This window comes from Mus caroli, unplaced genomic scaffold (genome assembly GCF_978045245.1).
Source record: "Mus caroli unplaced genomic scaffold, Mus_caroli_1 scaffold_16, whole genome shotgun sequence".
NCBI classification, from domain to species: Eukaryota; Metazoa; Chordata; class Mammalia; order Rodentia; family Muridae; genus Mus; species Mus caroli.
Genome location: NW_028227271.1, coordinates 68,313,704 through 68,332,902, shown reverse-complemented (window position 1 = coordinate 68,332,902; position 19,199 = coordinate 68,313,704). Strand labels below are relative to the sequence as shown.

The window sequence follows — 19,199 nt, the reverse complement described above, 5'->3', positions numbered from 1 at the left end:
GTGTAGCTAGAGCACAGGGTCGGCTGACACCTGCCAGCTACCCACGACCCCCGCCACAGGATTTTGAGACTGCTGGTGAGTGGAACACAGCTTCTGCTCCAGTCCAATCACGCGGGACCTGAGACTGCTCTGGTTGGGGAGGCAGAAATCCGGCCTACATAGGGCCACAAGCCTCTTCCGGTCAGAAAAGCACCGGGGTAGCTAGGGCACAGAGTCGGCTGACACTCGCCAGCTACCCACAACACCCGCCACATGATCTGAAGACTTCTGGTGAGTGGAACACAGCTCCTGCTCCAATCCAATTGCGCGCGGGACCTGAGACTGCATTAGTTAGGGAAGCAGAAACCGGCCTGAGTAGGGCCACAGGCCTCATCCGGCCGGAACAGCACCGGTGTAGCTAGAGCGCAGGGTCGGCTGACACCCGCCAGCTACCCACGAACCCCTCCACAGGATTTTGAGACTGCTGGTGAGTGGAACACAGCTTCTGCTCCAATCTTTAAACAGTGACAACAACAACAACTAACCCCAGAGATTACCAGATGGCGAAAGGTAAACGTAATAATCTTACTAACAGAAACCAAGACCACTCACCATCATCAGAACCCAGCACTCCCACTTCGCCCAGTCCAGGGCACCCCAACACACCGGAAAAGCTAGACACGGATCTAAAAGCATATCTCCTGATGATGGTAGAGGACTTCAAGAAGGACTTTAATAACACACTTAAAGAAATACAAAGGAACACTGGTAAACAGGTAGAAGACAATAAAGAGGAAGCACAAAAATACCTTAAAGAATTGCAGGAGAACACTGCTAAAGAGTTACAAATCCTTAAAGAAAAACAGAATAACCTAATCAAACAGGTAGAAGTCCTTAATGAAAAACAGGAAAACACATCCAAACAGATGATGGAAATGGACAAAACCATACTAGACCTAAAAAGGGAAGTAGACACAATAAAGAAAATCCAAAATGAGGCAACACTGGAGATAGAAACCCTAGGAAAGAAATCTGGAACCATAGATACCAGCATCAGCAACAGAATACAAGAGATGGAAGAGAGAATCTCAGGTGCAGAAGATTCCATAGAGAACATCGGCACAACAATCAAGGAAAATGTAAAATGCAAAAAGATCCTAACTCAAAACATCCAAGAAATACAGGACACAATGAGAAGACCAAACCTACGGATAATAGGAGTGGATGAGAATGAAGATTTTCAACTCAAAGGACCAGCAAACATCTTCAACAAAATTATAGAAGAAAACTTCCCAAATCTAAAGAAAGAGATGCCCATGAACATACAAGAAGCCTACAGAACTCCAAATAGACTGGACCAGAAAAGAAATACCTCCTGACACATAATAATCAGAACAACAAATGCTCTAAATAAAGATAGAATACTAAAAGCAGTAAGAGAAAAAGGCCAAGTAACATATAAAGGCAAGCCTATCAGAATTACACCAGATTTTTCACCAGAGACTATGAAAGCCAGAAGATCCTGGACGGATGTTATACAGACACTAAAAGAACACAAATTCCAGCCCAGGCTACTATACCCAGCCAAACTCTCAATTAACATAGATGGAGAAACCAAAGTATTCCACGACAAAACCAAATTCACACATTATCTCTCCACGAATCCAGCCCTTCAAAGGATAAAAACAGAAAAAAAAAAACAATACAAGGACAGGAACCACGCCCTAGAAACTACAAGAAGGTAATCCCTCAACAAACCTAAAAGAAGACAGCCACAAGAACAGAATGCCAACTTTAACAACAAAAATAACAGGAAACAACAATTACTTTTCCTTAATATCTCTTAATATCAATGGACTCAACTCCCCGATAAAAAGACATAGACTAACAAACTGGCTACACAAACAAGACCCAACATTTTGCTGCTTACAGGAAACTCATCTCAGAGAAAAGGATAGACACTACCTCAGAATGAAAGGCTGGAAAACAATTTTCCAAGCAAATGGTATGAAGAAACAAGCTGGAGTAGCCATTCTAATATCTGATAAGATTGACTTCCAACCCAAAGTCATTAAAAAAGACAGGGAGGGACACTTCATACTCATCAAAGGTAAAATCCTCCAAGAGGAACTATCAATCCTGAATATCTATGCTCCAAATACAAAGGCAGCCACATTCATTAAAGAAACTTTAGTAAATCTCAAAGCACACATTGCACCTCATACAATAATAGTGGGAGACTTCAACACACCACTTTCACCAATGGACAGATCGTGGAAACAGAAACTAAACAGGGACACAGTGAAACTAACAGAAGTTATGAATCAAATGGATCTGGCAGATATCTACAGAACATTCTATCCTAAAACAAAAGGATATACCTTCTTCTCAGCACCTCATGGTACTTTCTCCAAAATTGACCACATAATTGGTCACAAAACAGGCCTCAACAGATACAAAAATATTGAAATTGTCCCATGCATCCTATCAGATCACCATGGACTAAGGCTGATCTTCAATAACAAAATAAATAATAGAAAGCCAACCTTCATGTGGAAACTGAACAACACTCTTCTCAATGATACCTTGGTCAAGGAAGGAATAAAGAAAGAAATTAAGGACTTTTTAGAGTTCAATGAAAATGAAGCCACAACATACCCAAACTTATGGGACGCAATAAAAGCATTTCTAAGAGGAAAACTCATAGCTCTGAGTGCCTCCAAAAGGAAACTAGAGAGAGCACACATTAGCAGCTTGACAACATACCTAAAAGCACTAGAACAAAAGGAAGCAAATTCACCCAAGAGGAGTAGATGGCAGGAAATAATCAAACTCAGGGGCGAAATCAACCAAGTGGAAACAAGAAAAACTATTCAAAGAATCAACCAATCAAGGAGCTGGTTCTTTGAGAAAATCAACAAGATAGATAAACCCTTAGCCAGACTCACTAGAGGGCACAGGGAAAGCATCCTAATTAACAAAATCAGAAATGAAAAAGGAGACATAACAACAGATCCTGAAGACATCCAAAACACCATCAGATCCTTCTACCAAAGGCTATACTCAACAAACTGGAGAACCTGGATGAAATGGAGAAGTTCCTAGACAGATACCAGGTACCAAAGTTGAATCAAGATCAGGTTAATGATCTAAACAGCCCTATATCCCCCAAAGAAATAGAAGCAGTCATTAATAGTCTCCCAACTAAAAAAAGCCCAGGACCAGATGGGTTTAGTGCAGAGTTCTATCAGACCTTCAAAGAAGATCTAATCCCAGTTCTTCACAAACTATTCCACAAAATAGAAACAGAAGGTACTCTACCCAACTCATTCCATGAAGCCACAATTACTCTGATACCTAAACCACAAAAAGACCCAACAAAGATAGAAAACTTCAGACCAATATCCCTTATGAATATTGATGCAAAAATCCTCAATAAAGTTCTTGCTAACCGAATCCAAGAACACATCAAAACAATCATCCATCCTGACCAAGTAGGTTTCATCCCAGGGATGCAGGGATGGTTCAATATACGGAAATCCATCAACGTAATCCAGTATATAAACAAACTCAAAGACAAAAACCACATGGTCATCTCGTTAGATGCGGAAAAAGCATTTGACAAGATCCAACACCCATTCATGATAAAAGTCTTGGAATGATCAGGAATTCAAGGCCCATACCTAACCATGATAAAAGCAATCTACAGCAAACCAGTAGCCAACATCAAAGTAAATGGTGAGAAGCTTGAAGCAATCCCTCTAAAATCAGGGACTAGACAAGGCTGTCCACTTTCTCCATACCTATTCAACATAGTACTTGAAGTCCTAGCCAGAGCAATTCGACAACAAAAGGAGATCAAAGGGATACAAATTGGAAAAGATGATGTCAAAATATCACTTTTTGCAGATGATATGATAGTATATCTAAGTGACCCTAAAAATTCCACCAGAGAACTCCTAAGCCTGATAAACAGCTTCGGTGAAGTAGCTGGATATAAAATTAACTCAAACAAATCAATGGCCTTTCTCTACACAAAGAATAAACAGGCTGAGAAAGAAATTAGGGAAACAACACCCTTCTCAATAGTCTCAAATAATATAAAATATCTTGGCGTGACTCTAACTAAGGAAGTGAAAGATCTGTATAATAAAAACTTCAAGTCTCTGAAGAAAGAAATTATAGAAGATCTCAGAAGATGGAAAGATCTCCCATGCTCATGGATTGGCAGGATCAACATTGTAAAAATGGCTATCTTGCCAAAAGCGATCTACAGATTCAATGCAATCCCCATCAAAATTCCAACTCAATTCTTCAACGAATTAGAAAGTGCAATCTGCAAATTCATCTGGAATAACAAAAAACCTAGGATAGCAAAAACTCTTCTCAAGGATAAAAGAACCTCTGGTGGAATCACCATGCCGGACCTAAAGCTTTACTACAGAGTAATTGTGATAAAAACTGCATGGTACTGGTATAGTGACAGACAAATAGACCAATGGAATAGAATTGAAGACCCAGAAATGAACCCACACACCTACGGTCACTTGATCTTCGACAAGGGAGCTAAAAACATCCAGTGGAAGAAAGACAGCATTTTCAACAAATGGTGCTGGCACAACTGGTTGTTAACATGTAGAAGAATGCGAATCGATCCATTCCTATCTCCTTGTACTAAGGTCAAGTCTAAGTGCATCAAGGAACTTCACATAAAACCAGAGACACTGAAACTTATAGAGGAGAAAGTGGGGAAAAGCCTTGAAGATATGGGCACAGGGGAAAAATTCCTGAATAAAACAGTAATGGCTTGTGCTGTAAGATCGAGAATTGACAAGTGGGACCTCATGAAACTGCAAAGCTTCTGCAAGGCTAAAGACACCATCAATAAGACAAAAAAACCACCAACAGATTGGGAAAGGATCTTCACCTATCCTAAATCAGATAAGGGACTAATATCCAATATATATAAAGAACTCAAGAAGGTGGACTCCAGAAAGTCAAATAACCCCATTAAAAAATGGGGCTCAGAACTGAACAAAGAATTCTCACCTGAGGAATACCGAATGGCAGAGACGCACCTGAAAAAATGTTCAACATCCTTAATCATCAGGGAAATGCAAATCAAAACAACCCTGAGATTCCACCTCACACCAGTCAGAATGGCTAAGATCAAAAATTCAGGTGACAGCAGATGCTGGCGAGGATGTGGAGAAAGAGGAACACTCCTCCATTGTTGGTGGGATTGCAAGCTTGTACAACCACTCTGGAAATCAGTTTGGCGGTTCCTCAGAAAATTGGACATAGTACTACCGGAGGATCCAGCAATACCTCTCCTGAGCATATATCCAGAAGATGTCCCAACCGGTAAAAAGGACACATGCTCCACTATGTTCATAGCAGCCCTATTTATAATAGCCAGAAGCTGGAAAGAACCCAGATGTCCCTCAACAGAGGAATGGATACAGAAATTATGGTACATTTACACAATGGAGTACTCAGCTATTAAAAAGAATGAATTTATGAAATTCCTAGCCAAATGGATGGACCTGGAGGGCACCATCTTGAGTGAAGTAACACAATCACAAAAGAACTCACACAATATGTATTCACTGATAAGTGGATATTAGCCCAAAACTTAGGATACCCAAGATATGAGATACAATTTGCTAAACGCATGAAACTCAAGAAGAATGAAGACCAAAGTGTGGACACTGTGCCCCTTCTTAGAATTGGGAACAAAACACCCAGGGAAGGAGTTACAGAGACAAAGTTCGTAGCTGTGATGAAAGGATGGACCATTTAGAGACTGCCGTATCCAGGGATCCATCCCATAATCAACTTCTAAACGCTGACACCATTGCATACACTAGCAAGATTTTGCTGAAAGGACCCAAATATAGCTGTCTCTTGTGAGACGATGCTGGGGCCTAGCAAACACAGGAGTGGATGTTCACAGTCAGCTATTGGATGTATCACAGGGCTCCCAATGGAGAAGCTAGAGAAAGTACCCAAGGAGCTAAAGGGATCTGCAACCCTATTGTTGGAACAACATGATGTACTAACCAGAACCCCGGAGCTCTTGTCTCTAGCTGCATATGTATCGAAAGATGGTCTAGTCGGCCATCAATGGAAAGAGAGGCCCATTGGACTTGCAAACTTTATATGCCCCAATATAGGGGAATGCCAGGGCCAAAAGAATGGGAATGGGTGGGTAGGGAAGTGGGGGGCGCTATGGGGGACTTTTGGGATAACATTGGAAATGTAATTGAGGAAAATATGTAATAAAAATATTAAAAATTTAAAAAAATTTAAAAAAATAAAAAAAAAATAAAATAAAAAATAAAAAAAAAAAGAAAGCAAGCTGAGCAAGTCATGGGAAGCAAGTCAGTAAGCAGCATCCCCCCATGGTCTCTGCATCAGCTCCTGCCTCCAGATTCCTGCCCTGTTTTCATTCCTGTCATAATCTCCTCCAATAATGAACAGCAATATGGAAGTATAAACTAAATAAACCCTTTTCTCCCCCCCCCCCAAAAAAAAAAAAAAAAAAAAAACAGAATTGCCTCTAGTATTGTAAGAGAGATAGTGAAAGAAATCAGGCATTATTATCTACTACATAGAGTTAGAGATCTCAGGGCAAGTTAGGCAAAGTAAGTTTAGTATTCTTATTATAGTTATGCATAGCAGACTACATTACTTATTAGTAGAAAGTCCCCACACACTATCGCTTAGAATAAAAGCCAAGTCGCTCCCATATACAGGAATTTACAATGGTTTAGGAAGTAGATTGGGCTGTGGTTTTAGAGTATTGCATTATTCATGAGAAGGTTAGCTAGAGCGGAACTCTCTAATTAGAACCATGACTCAGGCAAGAAAGCCCTTGCCCTGGGAGTGTAAAGACCTCACACCTGGCTTCTAAGACTATAGCTGACCTTAGATAGAGCTGACTTTGTCTCAGTTGTTTTACTGTCCAGTTCCTGCCAGTCTTTGTGTTTGCATTCCTCTGTTTTGTGTAAGAGTCATTAAGCATCCAGTAACCTCATTGTACCTTGCTGATGTGTCACCTAACTTCCCTGTTTTATTCTGTATTAAAGCTCTGGTGCTTGATTTGACAAATTACATTCAGATACCACACTTTCTTGTGTTCGTGTCTGTCTGTCACCCCCTTCTCAATAACTCCTTGCTCACCTGTACCGGAACCCCATTTTCCTGCAGATCGAGGACCCAATTGAAGTCTGTCTGCAGCACAAAACCTTGTGGTGGAAGCTGCCAAGTTCTGCTGCTTGTGGGGCTAGAATATGACCTCCTAGTTCAATTAACATTTGCATGTTGTTGATGGTTTCCTTCACTGTAAGCTTTTTCTTTCATTCTTTTACACAAGTTAGAAGAGTAACTACACAGGGTGGGGTGGGGTATCTTTCCCTGAAATCACCACTCCCCTTATCCCATTCAGCATCAGGCTTTTCTTTAAACTTTTAAAGGTCCTTGTGCACTGGACTTAGCTTTGTTACACTTCCTGGTGCTCCTTTTCTCCCCTAACTGTAAATATTTTTTTTTATTTCTTTTGTTCAGCTAGTTTCTTCTCATAGATCTGCATTCAAGTGATTACTAATAACCACACAACACAGTCAATACCAGGCTGTCTTGAAATCTCCTCTACCAACACCATTAATACAAAACTCTTCAATTTAGCCTCAGGCAGATTTTTTTTTGGACAAGGACAAGAAGCAACCACATTCTTTGTCAAAATATTATAAAAATGATCTCTAGGCCAATTCTTCCCCTCTGAAGTCTCTTGAGCTGGGCTTGTTACAATCCACACTGCTCTCAGCAGCAGTCTTCTACAATCCTACTAAGATGGTCCCTTAAGCTCTGCTTAAATTATTCAACTTCTTTCCTAATCTAAAGTCTCAAGGTCCACATTCCACCAACAAGCAGCAAGGGCAAGCCTGTCACAGAGACATCACACACACACTCCTAGTACTAACCTTAGTCACTATTCTAGTGTTATGAAGAGATGCCTTGACTACAGCAACTCTTACAGAGAAAGCATTTAATTGAGGGCTTGCATACATTTCAGAAGTTAGTCCGTTATCCTCATGGTAGAGAGTATGGTGGCAAGCATGCTACTGGAGCAGTAGCTGAGAGCTACATCCTGAGCCATAGGCCAAGAGAAAGAGAACTTTTGAAACCTCAAAGCATATCCCCAGTGACATACTCTCCTAAACAAAGCCACACCTCCTAACCCTTGTAATCCTTTTAAACAGTTCATTCCCTAGTGACCAAACATTCAAATATATGAACCTATGGGGAAATTCTTACTCAAACCACTATACCAAGTATCTAATAAATAAATGCTTTTCAAAGAAAGGCAACAATAAACTGGAGAAAGTATTATTTATAACTAGCTTCAGAAAATTAAAAGAAAATAACTTTAATTCAAATTATTTTCCTTACCAATACAGAAGCAGAGGTTTTAAAACCTCAGCCTGAATGTTTTTCAAGTGGTCTGCTGTCCACCGGGATCCATGCAGCAGCTTAAACTTCGATAAGATTTCTGCAGAAAGGTAGCGTTCCCCATTGCTCACAAGGTAGCATTTTTTCATTTTCTCAAGATGTCTTAGTTAAAACACATAGTTATATACACGTCAATTCAATACTCAATTTCCCAAATCTAACTGCTTTAGATAAGTAATAAACACCTCAAACCAACACTCATAATGGAGTACCAAAGGGTTGTGCAGACATGGATTATTTCCCAGTGTGTTTGCTTTTCTCAATAGGCTGAATGGTCTTGTAGGGTTGTGCACACTTTAATCTCCAAAATTTGTAAATTGGTTACCTATAAAAAAGGCAGCTGATGTGGGTAATTAAGTACTAGAGAGAAATCAGCCTGCTACTCACAGGTCCCAAGGGAATGCTAGAAATCCTTCTATGGGAGACACAGAAGGCCATGAGGACCATAAGGACCATGAGGACCATGAGGACCATGAAGGACCAGGAGGATGTAAGAGGGCGCTCATGTCATCAGACAGATGCTCATGTCATGCTGGCTTTGAAGGTAGAGGAAGGGGCCATAAACTAAGGGGTGTAGACAATCTCCTCCATAAACTGGAAGGCGTACAGAAATAGATCCCTCTACAACTGTCACTGTAGGTCACTAAATGTGGGTGACATCCTAAGGTTTACTGCATATGACCTCCCTGATATGTCTTACAAATATACATCATGTCAAGTTTCAGAATCAACTACGATGTTGAGCTCTATTTGAAGCATAAGCTCTGTAATCCAAATACTTTTCTAATAACTATAAAGAACCCAGTCACTAGGAGATCTACACCAAGCCCTAAAGAAGAAATGCAGTCTAACCTGCTTCAGATTAGATCAGGAAATGCTCAGATGAACACTCACAGATGTCCTAGAGCACACAGAGCTAGGCAATGCAGACCTTCAGAAGAAACACAGTGCAGACAGGCAGCTATGTACCATGTGACTAACAGCCACTGGATGTGTGAGCCAGGGAGGCTGCTGGGATAAGAGGCCCACACACTGCCATTTGTACCTGTCTAATATGAGTCTGATCATATAGCTGATAATTGCTTTTGCATAAAATTTTAATATCATTATGACATTATAAAAAGTAGAATAATTTAAAGCAGGTCTAGAATTTATGGGAAGAAATAGTATTCAAACCCAAATAACCATTATTGGTATCTTAAAGCTATGAAATCACAAAATTGTGATATCAAAATTTATTATCAGAGAATAAATATTGTTTTTAATCCATCCCAATATATAAACTACATTTTAATACTTTTTGCTTGAGTAACTAAAATAAATATAATTTAGTTTTTAAAACTACTGAAAAATAAAAATGAAAATACCTTTGATGTCTTTCAGGGTCCTTAAGAACTTTCAGCCTCTCTATGTCCATCCACAGCCACCAGTACCTCTCTCCTAGTGTGCCCTTTAGAAACTTCTTAAATCTTTCAAATTCCCTTCTGTTGCCAATGTCATAGGTCCTGTGAGAGATGCACCAGTCTGCCCTGCTCTCAGGCCCAACACTCTCGCTCTCTGAACTTAAACTTACATTTTCCAATTTATCTTTTGAGATTTCCTCTACCATTTCAACAGGGGGTGAAACTATAGCCTTGTTGCTAGGCACAGGTGGGACTTTATCAAATATCACATGGGACACTTTGTAATAGTTGATATATTCCGGAGTGTCACTAAGGGACTGGCCCGTGATGTGCTGGATGGCCTCTCTCAGGATAAAGATGATGTAGGCATCTAGGAATTCTTCAACAGACGAGAAGTGCAGGGTCAGGTTTCTTTCCTTCTCATCCTTCTTCTCCAGGTATATCCTCAGAAGAGCTTGAGAAGGTGAGTCTTTCATTGATATAGACCCCTCTTCTTCATCCAGCTCGGAAAATACTTTAGAGGTTTTGGACAGGCTTTTTATTGTCCTGGGGTGAACTCCATCATCAAAAATCTCTGTATTAAATCATAGAAGGCTAATAGGTTAGATACAAACATGAGCTCATCCACCATCAGAGGGCCACAGAGAGTGGCAGCAGATGGGCTGTCACTGGGAATAAGGACATGAGCCAGTAACGGCACAGGATCCTCAAGCCTTGTTGGGAGGCCATGAGGGAATTAACTTTGCCTTCCTGAAGACATGCTAAATATTTATAAGAAGCCTTTAAAAACTGTCTTAACATATAATTCTTATCGTTAAAGTGACACAATCACATAGGGACTTATAAAAGCTTAATTCCCGCTAAAATACAATTTTAGTTCTTATCTTCTCTTTCAGAATTCGGTGACATGTCCTCCCAACTCTATAGATGAGGCAACTGTCCTTAGGGTGACCACTTTCTCTATCAGGTTTAAAATCTCTGCAGAGTAGAAACAGCTCACTATAACTTTGTATTGAAAATGCATATAACTCCCATTTTGGAGCAGTTTCTTTCCATTTTTATGAAAAGTTGACAACGTCCATAAAACCTCTCCATATTCATCTGTTCCTATTCATCTCCATTCATCTGCTTTCCAAGAAGAAAAATAGTCTAAACTAAAAAGTAGAAGACAAATTCAATTTCTATCAATCATTATTTCCATTTTGTTACTGCTGCTGTTGTTTTTTGAGACACAGTCTTCTTGCTGTGGCTTTCTGAGTGTTGAAATTCTAGCATGTTTCAACAATGCAGCCCACTGGCTTTTAGGTCAGAAATATTGTACCTATTTATTGCAAAGACTTAATAGAAGGAATTTATAAAGTACCATAAAAAAACACAAGACAATCACTGGCTGGCTGCAGAAGGTGTACCAAGCTCTAGGAGATCTGTCTGTCTGTCTGTCTGTCTGTCTGTCTGTCTGTCTGTCTGTCTGTCTATGGATATATATACATATGGATCTATGCCATGCAGCTTAGCACTGGGCATGCTTATGAAAGCCCACCATGCCAACACACAGAAGCTGAGAGAAGAAAGATCGCCGTGATTTCAAAGGCTGCCAGAGATACAAAACAAGTCTTCAGAGTGGACCAGGCTGCCTTTAGTCTAGTCTACACACAGTAACCCTGTTTCAGACAACAAAATCACACAGCTAATAAATATCATAATCCACCTCCACTTTTTTTGGGGGGGGGGTGTTTCAAGACAAGGTTTCTCTGTATATAGCCCTGGCTGTCCTGGAACTCACTCTGTAGACCAGGCTGGCCTCGAACTCGGAAATCCTCCTGCCTCTGCCTCCCAAGTGCTGGGATTAAAGGCATGTGCCACCCCTGCCTGGCTACCTGCACTTTTATCATAATGACTTCTTGAAATAGTAGAAATGAACCAGGAGTTGTGGCCTATGTCTGTGACCCCACCGCCCCCAGGCAGCTGAAGTAGCAGGATTGTGAGTTTGAAACTAGCTAGGGAAACATAATCAGACTCTGTTTCAAAAACAACAACAAACAATAACAAAAGCCAAACCATGCCGTGGATGAGTGAAGACCACCCTTGCTTTGTCTGCTTACCAGAAGCTGTGGCAATAACTGGGGATGCAGTCTGGTGGTGGGGTATACAGCAGGGTAATGAAGCCATCGTTACTGTATTCTCACTCTCTTTGGCTAGTGTAAACCAGTCTTTTGTTTGAGTATAGGAAGCCTAGGAGGAAAGAGACATTCGTTTGACATAACCTTAAAAGTAGGAACTCTGCTGACTGAAACGCTGAAAAAAATCATTAAAATTCAATTTATAGAATACAATGCACTAAGAAAATTATTTTTCTAAGAGAAAATTGTACTAAAACTTCAGTAGATTTGAAAACAGAGGTGAGAGAGAAGGCTCAACAGTGGGGAGCACTTGGTGTTCTTCCAGAGGACCCAGATTCAGCTCTTAGCACAGTGTGGCTCACGGCCATCTCTAACTCCAGCTCTTCTGGCCTCCGTGGGCAAACTCAGCGAACTGGAAACTCTAGGAGAAAAGAGAGAGTGTCCTGTATCCCCCTCATGTCTCCTGTCTCCAGCTGTCAGCGTGGAGGAGAGGCAGGGCTCACATGGAAGAGCTGGGGTCCCTCATCTGTTATACACATTCTCTGGGCAAACCAGGCCACACAAGACAGTGCCTGAGAAGGGAAGGAGAGGAAACATCCGTGAGGCCACTGGCTCCTCGTGTGTAAGACTCTGGTGCAGACCTGTTGCCTCTTTCATTTACTTATTTACTTGCTTGGCTTTTGTATGATAGTATATCTCTCTGTATTGCTCTGGATGGTCTCAAACTGCCTAGGTAGCCCAGGCTGGCCTTCCACTAACTTGAGATCCACCTGCTTCAGGTTTGTACCACACTTAGCTCACATCCACGCCACTTATTATTAGTGATTGTAAATTTCATTAAGCATCAACTTATTATTAATAATTGTAAATTCATTCAGCATTGACTTGAGCCACTTCTCTATCACAAGAACCACCCCAAGCCTTGGGAGAAAAATACGGTAATTAAAGACTATTCAAGAAATGAAGTAAGGCAAATTTGTCAATTTGCTTGAGAAGTTAGCAGTCAGTCTAATTATCCACTAGATGCTTTAACAAAATGGGCGGTTGTTTGTATTTATATGACATAGTGAAGACTCAAATAAACATAATAGTGGTCGTTAAAAGTGTATGCTCATTAAAATTAATGATAACTAGTATGGTTTAAAGAATCCGAAGATAAAAAGAAATTTAAATTCTCAAAATTCAAAAGCTATAACAAGGTTCTGAGTTCAGATCCCAGCAACTACATGGTGACTCACAACCGTCTGTCATGGGATCCGATGCCCTCTTCTGGTGTGTCTGAAGACAGCGACAGTGTACTTATTTATAATAAATTAATAAATAAATAAATAAAAGCTATGACAAATACTTGGGCAGTTGAACTCATAAGAGAGAGAACTCCATCCCAGAGAACACACACAGGAAAGCACTGTGTCTCACACACAGGGAAAGGACTGCATCTCACACACACACACACACACACTCACTCAGACAGACATGGAAAGCACTTGATACACACACAAGGAAAACACTGTGGGACCCACACAAGGAAAGCTCTTTGTGACACACATATAAGGAAAGCACTGTGTCACAAACACACACACCCAACAGGAAGGCACAGTGTCGCACACACACATACGAAAGCACTGAGTCACAGACACACACAAGGAAAGCACTGTGTCACACACACAAATGAACAGAAGGAAAGCGTTGTGTCAAACACAAGGAAAGCACTGTGTCACATACACACACAAGGAAAGCACTACATTACACAAACACACACACACAAGGAAATCACTGTGTCACACACACAAGAAAAGCACTGCATCATACACACACAAGGAAAGCACTGTGTCAGACATACAAGGAGAGCTCTGTGTCACACACACACAAGGACTGCACTGTGTCACTCACACATAAGGAAAGCACTGTGACACACAAACACACACACACAAGGAAGGCACTGTATAACACACACAAGGAAATCATTGTGTCTCACACATATACACACATACATATCCAAGGAAAGCACTGTGTCACACACAAGGAAAGCACTGTTTTACACACACACACACACACACACACACATGGAAAGCACTGTATCACACATACACACACACAAGGAAAGCACTATGTCATACACACAAGGAAGGCACTGTGTAACACACACAAAGAAATCACTGTGTCTCACACATATACACATACACACACACACACAAGGAAAGCACTGCATCACACACACACACACAAGGAAAGCACTGTGTCTCACTCACACACACACACAGGACTGCACTATGTTTTACACACATACACACACACACACCATGGAAAGCACTGTGTCACACACACTCACGGAAACACAAGGAAAGCACTGTGTCTCACTCACACACACACACACATTCGGAAAGCACTTCTATTTGCCTTTCTGTAGAACATATGAAATGATTCAACACACACCCATAAGAGCCCTGACTCTGCCTGGGTGGAGTGTGGGGTAGGGTGTGGAAGTGGTTTAAATCAATCTTCCTTGACACTGAATCAAAAGGTTTTGTTGGTTCTGATTCACACAAACCCTCATTTTACCTGGCCAAGTGAAACGTAGAACTTCTTCATAATCATATAATTGTCTTCGTCGGTGCTGGGAGGAGGTGGAGCAGGCGGTCTTCTGAGGATCCAGGGAGTAAAGTTTGTACCCACTATGAAATTCATGCCTGTGCTGCTCCATGTTGCTTGCGAGATCAACTTTGCTAGCCTACATTGTAGAAACCACAAATTATGAGGGCTCACAGAAGGCCCACAGTTTTTATTTGCATTTCATTTAAAATTATTTTCCTAAGCCAAGTTCAAATTTTAGTAACTTTTTGGGATTTTTCCATGTTCACACTTGAAAAGGGAAACCTTGGCTCTACACTGACTTTCTGTGTTTTGTTTTAAAGATTCCTGTGGGGTTTTTTTTTTTCATGTTTTGCCTGCATTTGTGGACATGCCTGCCCCATGGAGTTCATGGTGGTGCCCATGACGCCCTGAGACTGGAGGCAGGGATGGCTGAGCCATCACGTGGGTCCTGCGAGGGCTCTTACTGCTCAGACTCCTCTCTAATCCGCAGATTCTGCTGTTAATGTCACACTAACATCCCCTCCGTAAATCCCTGTCCATAAATGAACACCACTCTGAGCAATGGGTGAATCTTAAAGTAAAATGATCAAAGAGACCCAACTGTAAAGCCTCTCTTAAAGAGCTGAGTGATTTTAGTCAACGCTCCCACTCTTAGGTCCAACCTCCAATCAATATCACACGAGATAACTTTATATGAAGAACACAGATGTTTGCAAACACAAGGATAGATGGGAGCAGGGCACCTGTATTCAAAGTAGCAATCGCTTTCCAGAAATGCCGGAAGTCTTTCCCTTTTGATCCAATCAATACCTTGTTCACGCTTGAGACACTGTTAAGAGAACAGGGAAAGAGAAGGTCATCTCTGGCTGTCACTGTAACGGAAGGAAGAGTGCTTGCTTAGAATGTGGAGGCCTGGCTTCCATCCCAGCACAGACATAAAGCATGGTGGTTCACTGTTGTTACAAGGGTGAGCGTGGTGGTACATTGCTGTGGTCACAGGTGTGAGCATGGTGGTGCACTGCTGTGGTCACAGGTGTGAGCATGGTGGTGCACTGCTGTGGTCACAGGTGTGAGCATGGTGGTGCACTGCTGTGGTCACAGGTGTGAGCATGGTGGTGCACTGCTGTGGTCACAGGTGTGAGCATGGTAGTGCACTGCTGTGGTCACAGGTGTGAGCACGGTGTATTGTTGTGGTCACAGGTGTGAGCACAGTGTATTATTGTGGTCACAGGAGGAGCATGGTGGTGCGCTGCTGTGGTACATCCCAGGAGGATGAGAAGTTCATAGATATGTTATCTCTTCTTTATGATGGGTCTCAATTAACTTCTATCTTTCTGCTTTCTCACTAGGTAGATGATAGATCACTGACAGCAAAGCTTCGCAGTTTTTATTTCCTATTACTTAATTCTATAAATTTTCCTCTGATGGCTAATTTAGCTACATCCCAAATTGTGACAGCTTATTTTAGTTTCTTGTTTTCTTTGAAACTTACCTTTTGACCTATGGGTTATTTAGAAATGTGTTGCTTAGTTATTTTAAATATTTGGATATCTTTCCTACACTTTTTGTTACTGATTGGTGGCTTAATTCTAGGATGATCAATAATATATTTTTGCATTATTTCCTATCTTTTAGTTATTATAATTTGTGTTAATGCCAGCATAACATCTATTTCGGTAAGTACTCCAAGTGTACTTTGAAAAGAACATGTGCTTTGGCTCTGTGAGGTGAAGTGTCTCTAGGCCTCAACAGCTTGGTCTCTTTGCTTGTAAAGACACAGAACTGCTTTGTCCTTGTGGGCCACTGTTGCCACTGATTACTGAGAGCAATGTTTTCATCTCAAACCTTGACACTGGTTTTGGCTACTTCCTTGTTAATGTTTGATTTGCACTTAGCGTGTATTCTGAACTACGACAATTAGGTGTAGTGCATCTAACCACAGTACTCAGAATCCATGGCTAGTGCTGATTATGTTTTCTATAAGCTGACATTTCATTACTGTGTAATATTCTTCTTTATCCACAACAGGAGTCCTTGCTCTGACATCTATACTGCTACTAATATAATCAGCCTCACTTTCTCTTAATTAATAATTATATGGCATATGCCTTCTTACTTCCAATATATTTATTTGTTACTTAAGATAGACAGCAATTACTTGAGTTTTCCTTTGTAACCCGTCTGACTCTAATTTTTAATTAGGATGATTAGGCTACTTATACTTAATATAATTACTGATGTGACTATTGTTGCTGCCAAATATTTGCATACCTAGTTAAAAAAGTCTTAGCTAATAATTTGTACAAGTTCATTTCCCCTATCCACCTGCAAAGCAATGCTTTAATGTAATTAATATTAGCATTTACTAAGAAAAAAGTTAAAAGAAGAGAAGTGTATCTGAATTTGGAAACAGGAGAATTGGAATAGAGACGTCAGAAGCTATAGCAGACATATTTTTAGCCTAATTCTACTTAGTTCTAATAGCATTTAAAGTAACTACCCCCTGCTAATGTTCCATAGAATAAACCCAAGGGGTTGGTAACAGCATGACTCAGGGGGAAACCAAGTTCACCCAAGGGCCTGTTTCAAGGACACACAGCTGGTGGCTTAGCCGGGTTCCAATATAGATTTGCTAACCTAAAGCAAAAGAGACAAAACCTAGCACCTGGTAACAGATTGGAAGGCCAGGGAGCTCAGGGGCAGGCTATGCCTGGAGCTTCAAAGTCATCTCAGTCCCCTGCCATAAACGGGACTGGTAAAACCAAACCAAACCAAACCAAAACAAAACAAAACAAAACAAAACTTAAAGAAATACACTTCCTTTATGCACACAGTCCCTAGAAGGAAACTAAACTATAAAGAATATACATATTTATACCATCCTAATTACACTTGACATTTTATGTATTCAAGGTAAATTATATGCTTCTTATATAGGTTGATAAAAATCTCGGCACACGCCTTTAATCTCAGCACTTGGGAGGCAGAGGCAGGCCAGCCTGGTCTACAGAGTGAGTTCTAGGACAGCCAGGGCTACACGGAGAAACCTTGTCTTGAAAAAACCAGAAAGAGAGAGAGAGAGAGAGAGAGAGAGAGAGAGAGAGAGAGAGAGAAAGGAAGGAAAGGAAAGAAAGAAAGAAAGAAAGAAAGAAAGAAAGAAAGAAAGAAAGAAAGAAAGAAAAGAAAGAAAAAAGAAAGAAAGAGAAAGAAAGGAAGAAAAAGGGGAAGGAAAAGGGAAAAAAAAGAAAAGTCAACAAAACTGCCTAACTAAACTGGTCATGATAGCCAAACAAATGACTCAGTGGCTGAGGGACATTCTGTGTAAGTGCAATGCACTAATAAATGTTCCTATACCTCAAAAAATGCAGCCCGAGGCACTTCATATCAATCTCACCAAACGCTTCTTTTTTCTTTTTTTTTAATCATTCCTTTTTATTCTCTGTGTATAAGTGCTTTGCCTGAATGTACGTATGTGCGCCATGTGCATGCCAGATCCGTGGAGGCCAGAAGAGGGCTTCTAATCTAATTCCCTGGAACTAGAGTTAGAGACATAGCCATGGCGTGGGGGGTTGGGAATTGAGGCCAGGTCCAGCAGCAGTGCTTTTACCTGCTGAGCTACCCGTCAACAAGTGCTTTCTTGCTCTTAAACGACACTCCAAGCCGCCAGCTTACCATGATGCTGTAGTTGACGTTGATGGCCTCGTCTTCGCAGGGGACACTTTTCTGAGTAGATTTACTGTCACTCTTCCCTTTCCTCACAACGTCATAAATGGGATTCCGAGGTTGCTGGTTTTGCAGAATTTTTTTCAGTTGCTTTTCCAGAAGTTGTGGTGCATCATTAACTACTTCAAAAACTCCATAGTCTACATTAAATCTAATTGCCTCTGGAAAGGTCTGTGATGGGAAATAGAAACATGTTTAAAATTCAAAATAAAGTCTAGTAAAATTTAAATTCACTGGCTCTAGGAGGACCTGATGTCATGTGTACATCTTTTCCGTCACTGTTTTCTCTTTGCTTTTAGGATTTTGGAAACTCCTTGGCTGGAGGCCAGGGGGTCCAGTGAAGTCTTCCTTAGCAAGGGCTTTATGCCCTGGGGAATTACGCCGAGGTGAGCTATGGCAGAAATTGCATTCGTATAATCTTACTCCTATGATTCTTTGAAACTAGAAACCAATGCACAGCTGGCCTCTATGACGCAGCAGTACCCTCCCCGAAGGAGGTGGGTTCCTGGGTAAGAAGGAAAAAAGAAGAACTAATAATCCTATTGACTTTTAGCCCAGGAGTCACGAAAGCTAACAATTTCTCTTTCCTGAAAGGGGACAATTAGTGACAATATGTTCTTCATTTACAACTATGTCAGCACCATTCTTTACACAGTGACAAAGAAGTGAAAGACACCACCAAGTCTCTGAGGTTCTCTCAGTAAGTACTGAAGGTTTTCGAGTTTTATTTAAAGACAGCCAATCAATACCCATCTATACAGCTATCAGAAGCCACGTTTGAATGCTAGCTTTCTGACTTTGGGTAAAACTTGTTAACTCTCATTTCCATGAGAGTTAACAGTAACGTTGGGTTTTGTGCTCTAGT

The 19,199-nt window shown here is 40.9% G+C and overlaps 1 protein-coding gene across 6 annotated transcripts in view; it reads right to left on the bottom strand.

Annotated features, from left to right (window-relative positions):
- Positions 1–19,199, bottom strand: part of Rgs22 (regulator of G protein signaling 22) — a 132,817-nt gene that overhangs the window by 86,690 nt on the left and 26,928 nt on the right. For all 6 annotated transcript variants that reach the window (XM_021183706.3, XM_021183704.2, XM_021183708.2 and 3 more), the window contains 6 exons: positions 18,284–18,505; positions 15,355–15,440; positions 14,579–14,747; positions 11,999–12,128; positions 9,861–10,470; positions 8,434–8,595 (listed from right to left, as the gene is read on the bottom strand). In XM_021183706.3, the coding sequence (XP_021039365.1) occupies positions 8,434–8,595; positions 9,861–10,470; positions 11,999–12,128; positions 14,579–14,747; positions 15,355–15,440; positions 18,284–18,505 (1,379 nt within the window). The remainder of the gene's footprint in view (positions 1–8,433; positions 8,596–9,860; positions 10,471–11,998; positions 12,129–14,578; positions 14,748–15,354; positions 15,441–18,283; positions 18,506–19,199) is intronic.